Source organism: Lytechinus pictus, chromosome 3 (genome assembly GCF_037042905.1).
Source record: "Lytechinus pictus isolate F3 Inbred chromosome 3, Lp3.0, whole genome shotgun sequence".
Taxonomy (NCBI): domain Eukaryota; kingdom Metazoa; phylum Echinodermata; class Echinoidea; order Temnopleuroida; family Toxopneustidae; genus Lytechinus; species Lytechinus pictus.
Window position 1 is genome coordinate 44,936,998 of NC_087247.1, and position 22,331 is coordinate 44,959,328.

General features: G+C 38.8%; 1 protein-coding gene across 1 annotated transcript in view; it reads right to left on the reverse strand.

Moving 5' to 3' along the window:
- Positions 1-1,888, reverse strand: part of LOC129257166 (amidase-like) — a 61,414-nt gene extending 59,526 nt beyond the window's left edge. The window contains exon 1 of the mRNA XM_054895434.2: positions 1,675-1,888. Within this exon, the coding sequence (XP_054751409.2) occupies positions 1,675-1,702 (28 nt within the window). The 5' untranslated portion in view covers positions 1,703-1,888. The remainder of the gene's footprint in view (positions 1-1,674) is intronic.
- Positions 1,889-22,331: the final 20,443 nt, after the last annotated feature.

Below are 22,331 nucleotides of genomic sequence, written 5' to 3' on the forward strand. Positions count from 1 at the left end.
CTCCTTGCATCATTCATTTGATTTGATTTTTATGAAAATCCCGATGTCTAATGCTTCAGTGAGCACACAATATTCGAAAATTATGCAAACGAGAAGAAAGTTTAAGGCCTTGGCCCCACTCTGTGCCATATCAAATGATTATTTTGGTGTGCGCGCCTTTTGGATAGCTAAAGCTATGTGCGAAGTTTCATGAAAAAATTGTTGGCAGAAGTAAAAATAACCGTCCATGAAACAAACCTTCATTTCATTTTTGTTAAAATTTTGACTTCCTCTCTCATAGACATTGTGTACACTATGGGTGCATATGTTTAAGAATAAGTGACCCCTTATTCAATATGGTGGAACTTTTTTTCAAGGCTTTCTTTAGCGATGTCATTAGGCAGTTATGTTTATCAACCTATGGGCAGAATTCTGTGCAAAAATGAAATCGATATGTTTATTCATGGATGAGTGAGCATGCATCAAAGTGGGAAAAGAGGCATTTTCAATGTCACAGACTCATTTTGAGGGGGTAATTAAGTGAATAATGGGGGCAAATTCGGTTTCAAAGGTGACTTAATTGCTGTTGTTTTTATCATCCATCCGTTTTATCACCACACACTTCCGAACTTTTTGCATTTTCATGGTTGAGCGAGCACATTCGAAAACCTGGGAATGAATACTCTTTATAATGCATATAAATGCATCTTTTTCCTAACAATTTCTCAGGATCAGTTGAATTTATGGACAAATCAGTGGTGGATCCAGAATTTTGAAATGGGGAGGGGCCGAGTAATTGGGGGAGCGACCAACAGTTTCCAAAGAACAGAGAATATAGAGGGGAAAGCTCAAAATGGCTGCTGTAAAGGCTCATAAAAATTCAATACCAAAATTATCATACAAAATGATTAGTGATACAGGACTATTCTATTATCAAATTTTCATGATATAAATCTGTAGATCCATACTTTAAAGTTATGCATTTCAAAAATGTAACTTTGATTAAGATTTCAAATTGATGCACACTTGGTCCAAGTACATTGACCTAAACTGACCATTTGACCTCGATTGTGTAAATTGAAGTACATGTTAATGATTAACGAAAACATTTACGCCATCCTAGTATAACTTTATAACCTTATACTGAAAAGTAAAGTTTGGGTCACATCATTTGCAACACACAATGCAATTTGAAATTTAACGTAAGTTTCAGTCTGGTAATTCGTAGAAAAGACAGAAAATTTAATCAAAATGATATAATTCTATATAAAAAACAGTTGATTATATCGATACCACTAGATTCCTTGACCTCAGAAATGGCGGTTTAGGTGCAATATGAAGCCGAGATATTGCCGAAAACCCCTTTCACGGCGGCCGTTTTGAAAGATCCATGATAGGGGTCGGTGCAAATGAAAACATTCTTTTTCTGATAGCTCATACCATAACGTTTCCCTGAACGTTTCCAAAAATGTATAGTTTTCAATTTCCCCCAAAAATATCTGGCGAAATTACATAGTGAATCCTAATAGTATTCCACTGTTATATGAGAACAGACGCTGTCAGATCCTGCAGCAACCATACAGGTAACATTTTGTCAGTTATTCTATTTTTACGCTAGGTATATGGTGAATACAGTGTATTAACAATTAAATGTGTTCATTAATTCATGTTAATAAAATCATTTTGATAGCTTACTTTTTGTATCTGCCTGACTGTCTTCCATCGTTGAGTATTGGTGTCTGACTGTCTGTGTGAAATGAAGCCCACTGAGTACATCTATACTGGATCAAAATGCGTGTAGTTTGTACCTGCATGAACATACAGCTGGTCGAGGCCGAGGTCCTCATACCCCTGGTACCTGATAGTGTAAATTGTGTATGGTAAGCATTCGACTGCAAACTCAGTAGATATGTATAAATATTCTATTCTCATATAGGAGCTCTTTGTTTGTATAGTGGTAGTTTCGCCGGCGCTGTCGGTGACCAATGATAATGAAGACCAATATGAACTTCGGTCACCGACTCCGGGCACTGACTCCTAGGTTATTTATGTCTGGTGCTCGGGTCTGGTAAAAACAGAGGTTCAAAACATAAAAGTTTCTTTACTAGTTGTTTAATTTGTTAGTTGTAATGTGAACCTGACACTTCAATACAATATACTTTTTTTTCTAAATATTGCATAATTATTATGAATTTGATTTCTGGATCATGTTGAACAATGAGATCCGGGCGTGGACAGGCGCGTAGCCAGGCGGTCGCCCCCAAAACGTCCCCAAAAAGAAAAGAAAAGAAGGAAAAAAAGAGAGGAGAAAAGGAAAAGCGAAGGGAGGAAAGGGAAGAAAGGTAGCTTTGTGTTTTTTTTCTTTTTATTTTTTTTTCTCAAAAGAGAAACTCCTTCACTCTTGCTCTAAATTTATATATGAATTTTGCTTCCGCGCTGCGCGCGGTTAAATGACAATATTGAAGTTTTCCATTGTTTCCCCCACCCTTTCTCTAACCCTGTTTTTCCACCTCGGCTATATGTGTTTCTTGCCAGTTACAGTTCAAATGTATACATTAGGGCATGGAATTAGAGTAAGGTTAGGCCGAAGTATATGAAGTTATCTTTTTTTTAATTGATCGCGCAACTTCTGGTCGGGTCGGCTCCGGGCGGGTAAAATCTTTATATCAATTTCTGCCGTCACCTCCATAAAGGCAACTTCTCCCGCTTTTCAGCTCATTACTAAACAACCATAATTTTTGGGCAAACAGGTTCTTAATTTAAAGAGGAAGGTATAAAATTCGTGTCGTATTAAATAAAAAAGTACAATATTTTTTATCAAATTCTATTAAACTTCATGTCATATCCCTGCACATTTCATTATTGAAGGGAAAAATCAAACATTTGAAATATCTTGGTACACACATTCCATATTATAGCAACTCATCAGCAACTTTCCAGATATCTCTTACAATCTATGGAGATGTTGAGCCCAACCCGGGCCCTCAACTATCCACTAAAGATGGAAAGAAAGCCCCTGCCTATGATTTAAAGTATGAGCAAAAGGTTGATCAAGAGCATTATGCCTATATTAACAAGAGCTTTAATCATTTTGCATTTTCAACCATTCCCACATTGCGCCTAAATCCTGATGTTTGGAGAAGGATCCATGAGCTTGGCATCTCACGAAAGCGGAAAACTCATCGTGGATCTATAGGTCGTAAGAGAAGGGCTATGAACCTAAATTGGAAGCACAGTATATTGTCAACGTCACAACATGATGTTTTTTAACACCCTATACCAGTTTTGGTTCAACAAAGAAAGTATACCCGACATTTTAAGACGAGAAATAGAGACATAAACAATCTTAAACAGATTACAGTACTGATTGACAAAAATCATCATTTTGACTTACCACGCTTTTTTCTGTAAAATGTACGATCGATCAATAATAAACTTGATGAAATTGACATTGTTGCTAATATAAACAAAGTTGATCTTCTTGCTTTGACGGAAACATGGATTGATGAATCAACACCTATGGATTGTTTGAGTTTACATGGTTATACTTTATTTTCAAAGCCAAGGAGTGGGAGAAAAGGAGGAGGAGTGGCTTTATACGTTAAAGATATTTTTAATCCTATGTATTATTCCTGTTTTGGTACCTGATAATGTAGAGGCTTTGTGGGTCTGTGTACGACCACGATTATTACCTCGTGAAATATCACGTATTGTCGTATGTGTATTGTACTTTCCACCACGTAGTCCATATGGGCAGGAATATATTGATCATATTATTTCTACAATTGATGATGTTCTTACAAAACATCCTGATGCTGGCATTTTTGTGATGGGTGACATGAATGACCTTGATACTGAACCAATTTTGAATAATGATAACTTTCATCAGGTTGTAAATATTCCAACAAGAGATAATAATATACTTGACAAAATTGTAATGAATTGTGATAAGTTTTACTTACCTGTTAGTGTCACATCACCTCTTGGAAAAAGTGACCATAACTGTGTACTACTAAGACCAATTGATAGTTTGGCACGCTCAAGAAAGAAAATAAAAATAAAACTTGCCCGCCCTCTCCCAGACAGTGGTTTGCGTTTATACGGTCAATGGATCACTCAATATATGCTTGGGATGATATGTTACAGCTACACGATCCTTCCGAAAAATATTCTCTTCTTATTCTAACTATACTCTATCAAAGCTGGATGAATTATTACCGACTAAGAAAATTAAGATAAAGGATAATGACAAACCTTGGATGACACCACAGATAAAAGCAATCATAATTGAAAGAGAAAAAGCTTTTGAGAAGAATAACAAACCTCTGTGGCGTAGTCTCAGAAATAAAGTAAATAGAATGATAAAAAGTGCAAAAAAACGTTATTATAACACACGTGTATCTCATCTTAAATCAACAAATCCAGCAGACTGGTACAAACAAATCAAGATTATTACAAAAAAGAACAACACATCTAACGTTATTGCTGTACCTGGTGTTGAACCTAATGATAAAGATCGTCAAGAGAAGACTGCTGATACCATTAATAAACATTTCATTAATATAGCATCAGATTTGGCGCCGTTGGATAGAAGTTGCTTACCAGCTTTCTTACCTTCACCTTGTGTTTGCTCAGAAGTACAACCTTATCAGGTTTATTCTATGCTAAAGAAAATAAAATGCAGTAAAGCAGGTGTAACAGATGACTTACCCCCTCGTGTAATTCGTGAATTCGCTTGTGAACTAAGCCATCCTCTTGCCAATATCCTTAATACATCATTTCAACAAGGGTTGGTACCTTGGCAGTGGAAGCGAAGTCAGGTTGTTCCCATTCCTAAGTCACAACCACCGAATATTAAAGAACTTCGACCTATATCTCTTACATGTCAATTCGCTAAAATTGCAGAATCATTCATTACGAAATGGTTATTGGAAGATATTTCTAAATATATTGACATTCATCAATACGGAAACAGACAAGGTCTATCAACTACCCATTATTTGGTAAAATTATTGCATTGTGTATTGGACAACTGTGAAAAATCAAAATCAATATCCACTATGGTTTGCACAGACTTTTCCAAAGCCTTCGATAGACTTGACCATAATATTCTGATTCGAAAATTAATTGAATTTAACGTAAGACCTTGCATAATTGAGTGGATAGTTAGTTTTTTAGAAAATCGTTTTCAATCTGTTAAATATCAGGGTGTATTGTCGTCGTATATTAAAAATCATGCTGGAGTGCCTCAAGGCACAAAATTAGGCCCGATATTTTTTTTGATCATGTTTAATATGCATGTCAGAATGAATCTTTACCGCACTTTAAATATGTTGACGATCTTACTATAGTTGAAAATCGTTTAATACAAACTCCTTCTGTATTACAATGTCATCTCAATGCACTCGTTACCTGGTCATCTGATAATCATATGAAACTAAATCCGAATAAATGCAATGTAATCAGAGTTACTTTTTCTAAAAATCCACCATTACCTAATCTATTGCATATTGGTGACACTTCTCTGCAATATTCAGAAACTGTTAAAATACTTAGTGTCTATATTCAGTCAAACTTAAAATGGGATAAACAAATTTCAGATATTATAAAAAGGTGTAACAAAAAAATGTATATGTTCAGACTTGTCAAACAATATAAACTCCCTATGTCAGACCTTGTTCAAATTTACATTGGATATATTCGTCCAATATTGGAGTATTGTGTACCGGTATTCAACGGAGCACTAACTGCTAAACAGGTAAAAGACTTAGAAAAAATACAAAAAAGAGTTTGCAAAATAATTCTTGGCTCAGATTATATAGACTATGAAGATGCACTAACAAAATGTGGATTAGAATGTCTTGAAAGAAGACGAAAAAAAACTGTGTATGGAGTTTGCTAAATCTCTTTTAAAAAACCCTCACTGTAACAACTGGCTACCAAAAAGAAAAAATATCTCAATCTCATTAAGAAGTGTTCCAAACTTTGCTCAGATAAAATGCAAAACTGATCGTTTTAGAAAAAGTGCAATACCTTATTTCATTGATTTACTAAATTCTAAATAAATTTCTACGTTCATACCCTTGAAGTCAACTCAAATCTTTGCCATTGTTTTAGTCTCCATTTCAATCCAATTGATATTTGAATTTTTAATTGTCTAATATTCATCACTTTCAATATTGTATTTCCATTCTATTTTATTATGTTGAATGAATTTTTATGTACACTTGCTCTTTAAAAATTATTTATTATCTATGTACATTACAGTACATGTTTAAATTGTAATTGTTGCTTTTATCCATGACTTGTGAACATTTTATTGTAAACATGCTAACTTCAGCCTTCTGGCTGTGTAACATGTATTGTTTTTATACGAAATAAACCATGATTGAATTGAATTGAATTGAATTCATCTCTTGTCCTGTTTTGCGCCCTCAGTTTGAAATTTTGAATGACACTTATGTTTCTTTATAATTCAAAATGAAGCGCTTCAGGATAAGTCAGAGAAATTAGGCAACCTTTTTTTTAATATAATTTCAATAAATCACAGAAGTTTCAACTTTTTGCGCACTATTTTCCTTGTAATGAAGTTCAATAATCTTAGAAAATCAATTGAATTAGAGCCGATTGGGTATTAGAGATATCTGCATTTGATGAAACGTCCGACCGTTGAAATTTCAGAGTTTCATTGCTCTGCGCGGGGAGAATTATCTTCCTCCCGGCATATACACTATTTCTCCTCTGTTTTGCGAGTTAGAGATATGCAATGTCGCTAAATTGTTTCTAATCAAATCTGATCTTTCCAAGGGAAGTATTCAATATCTTAGAGAATACCCTTTTCTCGGGACCCTTTTCTTTGCAAAAAAAATTGATAAAACGCTTTAGCTTCTGCGCTTCGCGCGGGGTTATTACTATTTTAATTTCCTCCATTGTATTCCTTTTTTGTGCGTTCACAATCACTTTTGAAAACAAGGTTCAAAATCACAATATAGTTAACTGAATTGGAGCTGATATAGGTAGAGACAAGAAAAACGGCTCCTTTTCATTTTAATTTATGAAACACCAAAAGCTTCGAGCAGGAGGGGGAAACTACCCATCCCTGCACCGCTTCACGCGCTCTGTAAGTGTTGGCACCGGTTGGCACGCTTCGCGTGCATTTACCGCCCCCTCCAAAATGAAATCCTGGCTACGCGGTTGGGCGTGGAGGAGACATGGGAGAATTGACATAAGCCTATAGTTTGCTTATTGCTTTACCCGGCTTCACCCGAGGAAAGCGGTCTATACACTTTCAAGTGCCTCAACTATGGCCACAAATCAAAATTCTGTTCTTCTGTGACAAATTATTGAGTTGCCGGCAAGGAAGACCTAGCCGTTAATGATGGCAACATTATCAAACTTTGGATCTAGAGGGGGGGTTGGGGGGGTTGCAACCCCCCCAAAAAAAAAAAATCCGGGGACCATTTTTTAAAATCTTATCTTTTTTTTTAAACTTGTAATTTTATTTTATTCTATTTCTATGTATTTATTTAATTTATTATTATTATTATTATTATTATTATTATTATTATTATTATTTCTTTTTGGGGGAGGGGGGGGGGTTGGGCGAACAAATGTCACAGAGTCCCTTGCCCCCCCCCCAATCAGCTTTTTTGAGGACACGGGCCACCGCCGAAGTGACAAGCTAGGCCTGCAGCGTTGCCGATTCTCATCCCCAAAATCCCCACATTAAAAATAAAACGCCATTTTCACACAGATTTTCAAAAATTTTCCCTACTGCGGGAGGGGGGGACACCCCCCTCCCACACCCTCCCCCCTCGCTCGCTCCGCTCGCTTGGACTCGGTCGCTACGCTCCCTCGCATACCACCCCAACCCCCCCCCCTTTATAAAAAGCTGGATCCGCCCCTGAAGTGCAAGTACAAAATATTGTATTGAAAACTGTATCTGTACATGTTTATTTCGTTTATTACCATTGCATGACGTACACTAATTTTGAAATTATCAAAAAATTAACTAATGATAGTTGTATTCACTTATCTGGTGGCAAAATCCCACGTTTTAAAAAGGGATTGGTTTTTACGTCACTAAATATTCGTGGCCTAATAATATAAGCAAAATAGACAATCTCAGGTATTTGCTTTCAGATTCCATAAATGATATTGATTTCTTGGATATAAATGAGTAATTTTGTCATCAAACTATATGTAGGCCTAATGATGAAAATCTCCCTAGAAGTGTTTAATGTTGCACGAAATGACAGAACCCGCTCTGGCGGTGGCATTGTAGTTTATATCTAGAATCGACATAGATACACCAGACGTACAATTGAATTTGAGGATAGCAATTTAGAAATAATTTGTTACAAGTACAAGACGTGTATGTAATCGGCTTATTACTGGCCGCCATCTACGAGAGCCGAAACTCTCTGACGTATTAGAAAGATTGCATTATTCCTCTGTACAGTGAACAATAATCGAAAAGTGTTTATTCTTGGTGACACAAACTGTGATTACTCGTGTAATGCTCGAAACAGCCTAAGAAATAAAATTCAAATAGGGTCATGTATCCGTACAATCTTAAACAGATTATAAACTCACCACTCACCAATACTCAAAGCTAATGAAAGCAGACTAAAAACAAAGGTTTTTTTCATCCTCACATAAATCGGGTTTGAAATGTCTCAGTCGGATATTCAGTGTTTTTTAATGTGGTCGTTGACATGCAACTTTGTCATTTCATTTTGATTTTCCTTCAATGGATAGTAATGAAGGTGTACTATATTGTGTAGGCCTACTTTAGTGAAAAGTTGTCGAAAGAATTATTGTGCTTACTGCATAAAAGAGAGACTGCCGAGGAGGTGCGGGTATGTAGTTTGCAAACATATTTGACATTGATTTTATACAAATTTATTGCTTATACTGTCCGAAATCTAAATTGCCTAAATCCATGTACGTAAAGCTTACATTGCATAAGGGAAAAACGACAATGTTTTGGTAAACCATGTTGAATGGTACGTTAAAAAGAGATAATACTATAGTACTATCCCGGATATATTCATATTCAGTGTAGGGTGCTCGCTCGGTCGCTCCATTCAAAAGGACATTCATCTGTTCATGCCTAAATAAGAAAATGTATGTGATTTCAATACATACTGCATGGATCTTTAATCATTCTTTTCCTAGGTGATTACTGAGTATGACAAGGTATTTGATCCAAGGCAACACCAAAATACTACTGTACCAAAGTACACTGAACAGGTATATTTATTATCTTATGTTGTTACCGTTATGTTCATATCATGTAGATAATACCCTACAATTTGAACAGTTCTATAACTGCAAGACATATCTCTCAGAATTATAGTATTAAAGGGATGGTTCATGCAGGCTGGAGATATTTTATATTTCAATAAATAGAGTAAAATTCACAAAACAAAACGCTGAAATATGCCATGTTCTGCCTGCTCGACACTAGCGTACCTACGGGGGGGGCAGAGGGGGCACTCTGCCCCCCCCCCTGACGAGCCACAACCCATACAAAAGACATATACCTGCCCCCCCCCCCTGACGAGCGTAAAAGACCTTTTTTGCCCCCCCCCTGACGAACTTGTAGACATTTAATGCACCCTGAAGAACCAGAAGACCTTTTTTTTTTTTTTTTTTTTTTTTTTTTTTGGCTTGTCAAATCTTTTGGCGGCCGATTTTGCCCCCCCTGTGGAAAATCCTAGGTACGCCACTGCTGCTCGATCTCAAAGTTTGGGAGAAAAATGAGATGTAACCATTATACCAGTCATAAAGTACTATACATCAAACTGTAGGTAATTTATTTAGCATTGAGATGACAATCAATCTAGACTTTTTTTACCCTTAGGGATATTCCAATGGGAAAACAAAGGTGTCAGCGTCTCGAAAATATGGGTGGTTTTAGACCGTTTGCCGTAGCAAGAGTTGTGAACATGGGCACTTTCAAATGAACAGCGAGGCGTAAAGAGTGAATTAATTGAAATAATATTTACATCAAATTAATGGAATTGGACAAAGTTTTCACACTATTATCAATCTGGTGTGAGATTATCAATAGTTATAAAGATATACCCGGATTTCTGCAATATTACGTTCATGAAAACCCCTGTTCCCTGTAGTGTTGAAGCTGTGAGTGGGGACTTTCGGACACTCAAATGCACGCGACTATATATAACCATTATGATTTTATCTATCAATGTATATGGCTCCTTGCTTTATAAGTCATAGGCAAGGACGTTTTTGGTACTATTGCATGCTGAAGGTACAGGAGCTATATTATATTTGCTCAACCCTGCAGGTATATCTACCATAATGGTACTGCATATTAAGTCTCTTTTGTATAATTTTTTAGTCTTTCTTTTCTTTTACATTGTAGTTATTTTTCCAATTCTAATCGAATTTATTTTATTTTTATTTATTCGATACAGCATACTGTATTTAATTATTATTTTTATTTTGTTATGTGTATTTATATAAATTCATATACAAACATATATTTTGTATTGATTTAGAATATTTGTTTTCTGTAATGAGCCAGACAATGTATGCCATTTTTAATGAATGATCATTAAAGACTTCTACAATACAAAAATAAAATATTCCCTTTCGTCCCCTTAGCGAAAAATAGAATTTACCTAGTTCAAGTGACAGAGGTCAATATTTTATCCATCACAATCAGCACTTGAATTGCGTGTAATTATAATCAGCTATATGTTCCAACAAGGGGCATGATTATATCAAGCAATATTATCAGTTGGAGAGATAGGACGAAACATTTATCCAGGACACTAATTAATTTTATTGAGGTGTATCCTATAATTATAGGGAGTGGTGGTCCATGTTTCCAGCCAACTAGCCTTGTAACTGAGTTTGGAAAAAATGTTTCATTCGAAGCCAGAGCTTTTCCCACCAGCGATGAAGGGAAGTCTAGTCTGCCATTCTTAGAAATTTGGTACATGTAATTAAAGTCTTATGTGTGATTTGGTTTATCCCCTTGTGTTTTATATAATAAATCTTAATACATAGAGTAGAATTCACTGAGCAAAATGCCGAAAATTTCATCAAAATCGGTTAACAAATAATAAAGTTATTAAAGTTTAAAATTTAGCAATATTTTGTGAAAACAGTCGTCATGAATATTCATTAGGTGGGCTGATGATGTCACATCTCCACTTTCCGTTTTCTTATGTTATTACATAAAATCATAACTTTTTCATTATTTCATACATGTGTGAATAATATGTCTCCCTTATAATGAAATAAGTTGCAGCAATAAATATCTAATGCACTAAATCAGTTGTCAATCCAATTTGTCTAGTTCTTGGAGGAAAAAATTTGAATAAACTTAATTTCATATAATAAAATACAAAAGAACAAGTGGAGATGTGACATCATCAGCCCACCTAATGAATATTCATGACGACTGTTCGGCATTTTGCTCAGTGAATTCTACTCTATTTATTAAGCTATACATACTTTCAGCCCGGACCATCCCTTTAAATCCCAACTAGGTGATGACCGTCATGCTCAGATTCTATTGTAATTATGAGAAAAAAGGGTTACGCCTACATAATGATTATCGTGATTACAAGTGTAGTTGCGTTAATCATCTGCGCCCCCCCTCCTCTCTCTCTCTCTCTCTCCCCCATCTCTCGTACTGTTTGTAAAGATGGTCTTGTTACCATGGTTACAGAGTGAATAATTGAGTAGATTGCAAGAATTAGGTACACGCAAGAGGGCGCAATCTTGTGTTTGATCTCCCACAAGCTTTATACCACCACGCCCTCGAGAAAGTAATTTTTTTCTTCTCTCTTTTTTTTTATGTGGCAGAATACGTCATTATTGTCTTGGCTTTCCCCAAGCTATAAATGTAAAAAGTATGACAGATCTTAAACTCCTATTTTATAACCGAAATCTCTATAGTTTGTTTATCAACATTCGTTTCAGTGTAGGCCTATTCTGATTTAATCATTACTAGGTTTTGTCTTACAGAGACATGCGAGAGATTCAAATCAGACTCACACTGAGATGGTGACATTGACCTCAAATCGTGTAGGAAATTTATATATATCGCAATACGAATATGATTTTAATCGCAACGCTATGTAAGAGGGTGCCCTGGTTTGGAAGTATTTAAGAATATTCCAGATTTGTTTGCTTTTAAAATGTGTGTTTCCCGTTTATTTCCTCTCGTTATATAATTTATTTTAGAAACAGAATTTATGAAGAAGTGCTTTGGGATGACTCTGAATACGATGGCGTTCTATTCGTCATCCCGCTCTCAGTGTCAATGCCGGCTTTATGTATAGACGGCTTGCCGGTCGGACTCATGTTCGTAGCGAAACACTTCGATGAAATCACAATCTTCAAAGTTGCTCAGGCTGTCGAGAATGATCAGAGACAACTGCAAGTGAAGATTAAAAGTTCTTTGATGAAAAGACCCCTCTGTCACATCTAAACGATAGTTAGTGACGTCACCAGGCCCATTCTGTGACAATAATTTGAGAGAAGAATATAATACAGTCATTTTGGGCCTTATATGTCAATTATCTTCCTACAGACAAAGAAAGAAGGAGCCAGCAAACTAAAAACTAAGGTCATTATTTTTATCTTGCGTCTGATTCTATCTAAAATTCAAGCAATGTTTGTGATAAAGTACAGTCCACCCCAACAACAAAAATGATTTAAATAAAAAGAGAAAAATCCAACAAGCATAATACACTCCCGGGGGGGCACTCGACCAAAAAAGTAGTGGGTATATGTGCCGCGGGCGAGACAAAAAACGGGGGCCTTGGAGCGGGCTTATTGTAAAAAGGAGGGTCCTCGGAACGGGCTTCGGAACGACAAATGTTTGTGAAAACGGGGGTCCTTGGAACGGGTCGACTGCGTGTGATTGCGTTTTCATCCCTATGGAACGGGCATACGTGCATGCAGGTATAGCCCGGCGGCACGCGTGCGCCGGGTGCGCTACCGCAGATGCGATGGTCGGACAGCGCTCTGCGGCCGCTTTTCACCAAATGACTGCGGCTCATATAGCAGTAAAGAGGTGGGCCGATAACATAAATAATAATACACTCGCTATACACATATAAACTTCACACCGGGAGAAAGCCTTACCTTATTCTTATCCAGGCACTGTGACAGGTCCGCTACGACCGGGGGTTGGGTATGGAATGATGAATGGCGTGTGTAGTGTGTGTGTTGTACAGCTGACTGGTCTTGTGTTTGTTCCTCCCGCCGATGGGTCATGTGATGTTGTGTGCTTAATTACTACTAATCCCTACTAATCCCCTAACACCATACTTCCCCCCACCCTAAAAAAATTGGGTGGCCCATTTTCTATATAACTTAGCATAACTTGACATACTTAACATAAGGTAACCCTAAACATAAAACCATAAAATATACATCAACATACATTTGTTTTTCTTTTTTTTTTCTTGATCATATCTTTTTCTTTCCTTTTTTCGTATTCTTTGATCTTTTTTCTTTCTTTTCTTCTTTTGTTTTCTTTTTCTTTTCTCCTTCATTTTTTTTTTGTCTGTGATCTTTTTTCTTTTTCTTTTCTTCTGTAATCTTTTTATTTTCTTTTGAGATCTTTTTTTCTTTTCTTTGTGATCTTTTTTCTTTTCTTATTTTTTTTTCTTATTTGTTCATGAACATAAATATAACACAAATACATACATCAATATATACATTGTACATCATTATCAATCATAAAAGATATTCTTACCTTGTCTCTGCCTTGACATAAATTAAATAAGCTCACTGTGCTTATCTATGTACCTAAGTAAAAATAAACAAATATTTAAATCAATGAATATATACATATAGGGTGTGATCAACCAACTAACTTATCTATTTTTATTAATATATAAACAATAAGGGATGCATACAAAATTAATTGGGTAAATTATAGGTGAACTTATAGGCATCCATTTTATATTGCTTGCATGCATTGAAATACACATCATATAAAATAAATCGATTTGCACAGTGGCAGGCAGAGACAGGTGCGAGGGAGTAGCATTGCCCGTTATTCGAGGCAATAGAGCTCCCTTGCTTTAATCTGCCATAACCAGGATTGATAATGAATTCAAGATGGACACGTTCCAAGGGGGCGCTCGCATGAAAACGTTTCGTAGGATGCCTCCCAGAACGGGTCGCTTTCTTGTTTTACAAGTTACACACCTGGCTATATGCAGATGTGAGTGTCTTCCGACATGCCGTATCGGTATTACCGAGATCGAGCTACCGATCCCAGCATGCCCTGCTGAAGGAGGATCATGACTAAGCCGGATGATGTAATGTCTTAGTGATTCAGGAATCATCATGACATCACGCTCATCCTTCTCCATCAAGATAACTCCTTCTCTATAAGGTAGAAGAGTTCCCCGTTTGTCCACAAAAACTTTCCCTCTGGCGGGAGGAGAAACAGAGTCTCTTCAGCCGGCTCTTTCTTGTCTGTTAACCACTTGCAGGGGGGCTCGAGGATTTGGTCTGGTTCCGCTTGATCTTGACGATATTTTCAGAAGGCGGTTCCTCTGCCACCTCAGCCGGGTCAACTATTCGGATCTCAAATGAATTGGCTTTGTTGAAGGATACTTCCTTGCACATTACAGGGAAAGATTCAACAGCCGCCACATTTGGGACCCTTTGCCTTTGACTTAATGGCACATCATTGTCTACTCAATCGACAAAGTGTACCAATCTATTTCTTTTTAAGTAGAAACCTTCTCAACTCCTGTTCCCCTGGGGCCAGCCCCTCAATAGAGCGGCTCCAGGGATCCAGAAGGTGAAGAGTAGATCCGATTCATGAGTATCCACAATGGGACACATTCTGAAGGTTCTACGTCAGGTCCTACACTCAAGACTTATAAGCCTCCCCAATCATATCACATTGTTTATGGATCTTCTCTTTGTATGATTGGTAGGTCGTTACCATTCATAGTTAAGATAGCATTTGGGATGCTAATATTGGCATTGTGTTTTTGTAACAAGTCAACGCCAAACAACATCTCATCTGCTATCGGAGCTACATAAATCTTCTCGCCGAGTATATTTGGGTACCCAGCTTGATATTGATAGGCCCTACCACCATGCCGTCCATTGTCATGTCTCGGCCAGCCCCCTTAAGGATTACACGCTTAAGGATGGGCGGCCGAGGCTGGAGGCATTTGAATAGCCTATCTGATATAATGGTGACAGCTGCCGCAGTGTCCAAAACAGATGTAATGGGCTCTTTGCCAACTGTCAACCCAACACTCAATGTTGAAGTAGACACAATTCTACAAATGACTACTTAAATATCTTAATCTTTAACCTCACCAGGAATGTCTGGTGGCCATGGTGGATTCCTCCAAGGAACATCTATTACCTCAGAGAATTTTGGGCTCCCTGGACTTGCTTGTGAGTCCGGTGCCCGCAAGCGGCCATGGTCTTGTTGCATGAGACTGTCCTTTAATGGAATGGAGATGGTGGGGGTGGGGATCTGTGATCGGATCGGGGATTCCCCATCTCCTCCGATCCCTGTCCATTTCCCTCCTCCTCGAAGGTGACAGCCCTAAGTCGTCTGTTCTGAGCAGGCGATCTCCCTCTGGGGCAGGCCCTACTGAAATGGCCTTCTTCCCCACAGTTGAAGCAGCCTGCGAAGTTTCGCTGCCGATCGGTTGGTGGAAGGCCCGAAGATGGTCTTCTGCCTCCTTCTGACCGATCCGGCGTTCTATTAGAGGTATACCTCGGCCTGTCTGATGTACCTGGAGCTCGACCAGAGGTATACTTTGGTCTGTCCGGTGTTCCCAGAGCTCGGCCGGAGGTATATTTTGGTCTTTCAGGTGTGACAGGGGCACGGCCGGAGGAGTAACTCGGCTGGCCTCTTGACACCGACAAAAGTTCTTTAGTACTCCGAGACAGATCCGTGATTGCAGCAACCATCGAATCCATCTTGGAGGCCCACATTGCATTCTGAGCCTCCAGAGCACTGATTCTAGCCTCAAGGCTAGAATTTCCTTTGGTGGCAGCTTCCGGAGGAGACGACTCTTGTACCCTGAGGTCATTCTTATCTTCTCCTACAGAGAGCTGCCTTACTTCGTTTCTCAGCCTAGGGCCATGCTTCTGCATGGTCTTCTGGGTAAACTGAAACCATTTGTACTTGGTCATGGCTTCATCTAATGTCCCAGGCCGAGAAGTCAGGACATGATGCCCTGCATCTTTGTCTTGGGCACCTTGGCAGAACCTTGCCACTACAAGTTCTTGGACGAACTTGTCAGGTAGGCCTACGAAGGCCTGACCTGCAAGGGTCATAAGCCTATCTGCCCACTTGATGATGTCTTCATCCGAGCGTTGAAAAGCCGATTGAAATTGCATCCGAGTAACTTCCGGCTCCTCCTGGAGAGCGAACCGCTTCTCCAACTTGGTAACCAAGTCAGAGAAGGCGATATTTGGATTGCTCTCCTGGATGAGGGCCATGAACTTACTGGCTTCGGCCTCCAACGCCAGACACAGCTGATATTTCTTGTCTGCATCAGACATGCCATGTCTTTCGGTGTAAAGTTGGAACTTTGAATAGAAGGCCGCCCAACTTCCCTTGCCGTCGAACGAAATGGTCTTCGGCAAAGAGGTTGGTCTAGAAGGGGGCCTTCTGTCGTCATACTCTGGTACCACAGGTCTTGAGGCCGAAGAAAGTCTGGTGACGCGGGGCGGCTGATTTCTTGTTGGCAGCCCCAAGTATCCAGGACTTACTGATGGCCTTGTGGTGTTTCTATTTTCACTGTATACTGGGCCTCCATGTCCATCTCTTTGGGGTCCAGCGCCTTGATACACAGGGTTGCTACCCCCATGTCGCAAGTCACATGGTCCTTGGGGAGAGGTTTGCGGGGCCACAGTGTTAGGGTAGTGTGGCGGATATCTGCCTCCAGCCCATGGTGGGCAATATCCACCGTAGGCGGCAGCAGGGTTGCAGTATGGAGGAGCTGGTTGTCCAATTCCTACGAATGGCATCATCTGCATCATCCTAAACATCACGCCATACATTTCCTCGTACTGTGCTTGTGTAAAGTGTGGAACGGCCTGTGGATAGCTATGTGGAGGTGTCTGGGTTGTTTGATTGAACATTGCTGGTCGGCCACCCTGAGTACCGGGAGCCTGACCATGCAAATCTACTTGGGCATGAGGACCAAATTGGAACTGGGGTCCTGGTGGGGTAGCTACCTGGGCACGAGGACCACATTGGAACTGGGGTCCTGGTGGGGTAACTTGGTGGGGACCCTGTGGTGGGAACAGGCCATCGTTCCATCCTGAAAACCCAAATTGATTAGCCCAGAGGGACTTAGCCCTATCTTCTGGAGAGGCCGAAGGCTGCTGAGTAAAAGCGCCACCTGGCCTCCCCCCTGTGAAAAATGAGGGGGCCTCCCCGGCCTGTGTCTGAGAAGATTGGCCTACAGCACCCTGTGCATGGGTGTGCTGTGGCCAAGCCTCAAACGCCTGGCTTACGGGGGGCTCCTTAGACGGAATAAGTGGAACGCTCGTAGAAGGCTCGTCTCCTTCGGAGCGCACTTCTCTGCGGTCCACATTATGAGCCGTTGTTGTTGGCTCATAATCAAAGGCGTAAACTAACAGTTCCGCCTTCGGTATATGAGGTATCGACAAGAATGTATCCGGAGTAAGGTCGGCCGCCTCCCTCGCATGTAGAATGCGGTTGGCGGTGGCCATACCCACTCCGGGCAGACTCATCAATTCCTCAGACGAACACAAGTTGATTTTGATTCTTGGTATGTTGCTCGCCATCTTGATGTAGAAATTAATCAGTAACAAAAATTAAATTCCAAAATTGAACTGTAATTAACCAAAAATTATCCTGCAGACTTTGTCTTGCGGATAAAATCAAAATAAATCTGGGACAAAATTAACTTTTTGAAAAAAAAATGAAAGAGAATAAACAGAACTAACCTCACAATATCCTGAGAATGTAATCAAATTAAAATCCAGAGGCTACCTTGCCTAAAAAATAAAATTCCTGTATGATTTAATTCTTAGGAAAGAAAAGAAAAAATGCAAACAATCGAACGCTCACTTGTTCAAAGAAAGATATGAAAAATATATAGAAATAATTTCAAATAAAGAAATTCTTATTATTTTTTTTTTTTTTTTTTTTTTTGAACAAAAGTTAATATTTACAAGTACAATTTATCTAAATATATACAAAATTTATTTAATTATACAATTTATAATTAATTGATTGAATATGAATTTAATACAAATGTCAGCAGCACAGCTCACAGCATTCACTCAACGGCAGCAGCAGCAACAAAATATATTATACAACAGCAGCAGCAACAATTCAATTACACAGCAACAGCAGCAAAATATTCAATACAGCAGCAGCAGTAACAATACAACAGCACAGCAACAGCAGCAGCAACAAAAAAATTATTGATAATATCAGAGGGATTGCAGTCTATTCGAAACAGTCATTTAATGTAACAGAGATGGATTTTGATACAAACTTCAAAGAGATTGTTGGATGCCGTATTGACTTTGGTGAGCAATCCAGTATATATTTCATTTGCGTGTACAGGAGCCCGTCCAGTTTCCAAGAGAACAATGATAAACTAATCAGCGTGTTTGAAAAATTGGAATCTATGATCTCGGCGCTAAATTCATGTAATATTCTAGTTATAGCTGGAGATTTTAACTATCCTGAAATTAACTGGCAAACGAGTTCGACTAGAAACCAATGTAACCCAGCAGCCTCTAAATTTGCTGAATGTTTGCAGGATTTGTTTTTTACACAATTAGTTGACTCGCCAACGAGATATAGGGTTGCCCAACACAGTAACACCCTGGACCTGGTTATTTCAAACAAAGCTGAAACAATATCTGATATTGTGTGCGGACCTCCCCTCGGAAAAAGTGATCATTGCACCTTACACTTCAATGTGGATATTGACATTGGTGATAGAAAGCTACTATCCTCTAAGTCTTTGCTTTTCAACAAAGGGAACTATGATCAAATGAGAGCTAATATGTCCAAGATTGACTGGGATGATCTCCTCGTAGATTTGGACTGCAAAGATTCATGGAATGTCTTTTCAGATACTATTCATAGACACATAGAGGAATGTATACCTAAATCCCGCATGACCAACAAAAGGAAGCGAAAAGTTTATACAACTAAAAGATCAAATGCATTAAGCAAAAGGAAAAATAGAGCATGGAAACGTTACAAAAGCACGCTGAGTCATGAGGATTTCAGATATTATAGAGAAATCAGTAACTCGTTACGGAAATTGACACGTACTCTCAGGATTACCTTTGAAAAAGACTTAGCAAAGAACGCAAAAAGTAATCCGAAAGACTTCTGGCGATATGTAAACTCTAAAGTCAAACTGAACAAAGGAATTGGATCCCTTGTGTTAGATAATGGAGAGAAATTATACAAAAGTGAGGATATTGTGTCGGCACTTAATGAAGCTTTTTCAAAGGTCTTTACGAAAGAAGATGACTCAAATGTTATGACACCAGAGTGGAGTCATGAGGGATCTACTTTGGGTTCCATCAACTTCACACAAGAGAAAGTGGAAAAACAACTTCTTTCTCTAAATCCAAATAAGTCGGCTGGACCTGATGGTATTCATCCTCGAGTATTGAAAGAGTTGGCTAGAGAGATCAGTTACCCTCTTACATCCATATTCAACTTGTCCATGGGAGAAGGGTATTTGCCATTAGACTGGAAGAAAGCCAACATCGTGCCTATTCACAAAAAGGGCAGTAGACAAAAAGCAACAAACTATAGACCTATAAGTCTAACTTCTATGGTCTGCAAGGTAATGGAATCTCTTGTAAAAGAGGAGATAATGGATCATGTCAAGGATAACAGTCTCCTTCACAATGCTCAGCATGGTTTTACTCCAGGCAGATCCTGTTGCACTCAACTAATGGTTCAAATGGAAAAATGGACTGATCTCCTTGACCATGGAAGACCGATTGATATACTGTACCTTGATGTTAGAAAAGCTTTTGACACAGTCCCTCATCAACGCTTACTCATGAAATTGAAAGCATACGGAATAGATGGTCATGTCTTGAAATGGATTGAGGCCTTTCTTGTAGGAAGAATCCAGAGAGTCGCCCTAAGAGGAGAGTATTCTGACTGGTCTCAGGTAGTCAGTGGAGTAGCGCAAGGTAGCATCCTCGGGCCCCAGCTTTTCATCCTCTATGTCAATGATCTTCCGTACAGAGTTTTCAATGACATTCAGATCTATGCTGACGATACCAAGATTTATGGAGAGGTATTTTCAAATAGCCAACATCTATCACTACAAAAAGATCTGTATGAAGCCACAAAATGGGCAAACTCCTGGCTCCTTAACTTCAATCTGTCCAAATGTAAAGTTATGCACATGGGTCGCAACAACAATAACTCTACATACTACATCGACGACCAGATACTTGAAGAGACCAAGGCTGAGAGAGACCTAGGAGTACTCGTTGATAATGAACTTAACTATCATGCACATGTAGCTCAAGCAGTAAATCGAGCTAACCAGATGCTGGGACTCATAAAGAGAACATTTACATACCTATCTAGAGAAACGTTACCTGTCCTGTTTAAGTCACTAGTTCGTCCTCTACTTGAATACTGCAATGTTATATGGTATCCAAGATTCAAATTGGATGCCATCAAGATAGAGAAGATCCAGAGAAGAGCCACCAAGCTAGTGCCTGAACTGAAGCATCTAACTTATGAAACAAGACTGAAGGAACTCAACATGTTCTCTCTACATTACAGAAGAATCAGAGGTGATATGATTGAAGTTTATAGAATTATGAATGGACTGGTAGACTTTGATCCAGATCTCTTCTTCACACCCATGGGCCAAAGTATCACTCGAGGTCATCACATGAAGCTGTACAAATATAGAAGCAACTCATCGCTAAGGAAAAACAGCTTTAGTCAGAGAGTGATTGACTCCTGGAACAGTCTTCCTTCTTCTGTAATCTCGGCATCCACTTTAAACATTTTCAAAACTAGACTGGACAAACACTGGTCCTCCATGCACCAAATTCTCCCATAAATATCCGCCCTCCACACACGTTTAGTTGTTTTAAAGACCAGTTTAAGAATCTTCGAAGGAATGATCGGAAGCACTACAGGACTACCTACTTCTTCCGTACAACGATGATGATGATGATGAAGACTGAATTTCCTTATCTCCTGAGACGCGTGACCAAAAATAATAAATTCCTAACAATTAACAGCAGCAGCAGCAAATTTCTGGTGTTTTCTCCAAAAAACACCCAGAAATATATTTACAAAAAAAATACTAACAGCAGCAGCAGCAGCAGCGCGGCGGTCAAAGGAGAAAAGCAAATTCAGGCTTGTAATAAAATAATCAACTCACAACATCAATAATATTCAGCAATACATTCACACCACATACGGTACACAGCTCAGCTCACTCACGTCGCAAATTCACAACACCAACCCAATCAGTACACACGTCAAACACAATCAAAAAATCATCAAAAGTCAATCACTCTCGGTGGCCAGAAAAAATTATCCTACGAGGGAAGATTTCATTTAAATATATGAACAAACAAAATGTGTGGATATATACCCTAAAATAGTACAACGTATAATGTTTTGTCCAAAAAAATCCGATTAGCTCCTGTCGAGCTAGCCGCTGAATTCCTTCAAGGCCAGCACGGCAGTGCCGATCGGTAAAAAAATAGAGTATATTTACGGAACTAAAAATCAAACTTTTTCCACCAAAAAATAAAATCTCAAACTAAAATAATATGTTACTTTTTGTTTTATTTACTATAATGGACGAAACAGAGTCAAACAGCTCAAATTAATAAAAAGCCTAAAATTTTCAAGATGGCGGCGGCTTTTTTATATTCGGCCACGGCCAACGCAGATTCTGCAACGGCGTTGGCTGTGGCGAAGTAAAGAAAATGTTTTGCCGAAAATAAAATAAAAATCGCTTTAATCCTCGTCGCCAGTAAAGAGGTGGGCCGATAACATAAATAATAATACACTCGCTATACACATATAAACTTCACACCGGGAGAAAGCCTTACCTTATTCTTATCCAGGCACTGTGACAGGTCCGCTACGACCGGGGGTTGGGTATGGAATGATGAATGGCGTGTGTAGTGTGTGTGTTGTACAGCTGACTGGTCTTGTGTTTGTTCCTCCCGCCGATGGGTCATGTGATGTTGTGTGCTTAATTACTACTAATCCCTACTAATCCCCTAACACCATAGCAGATCAACACGGCCGAAACGGCGTAACGGAAAATATGTGAAGCCTTGGAGCGGATTTCTTT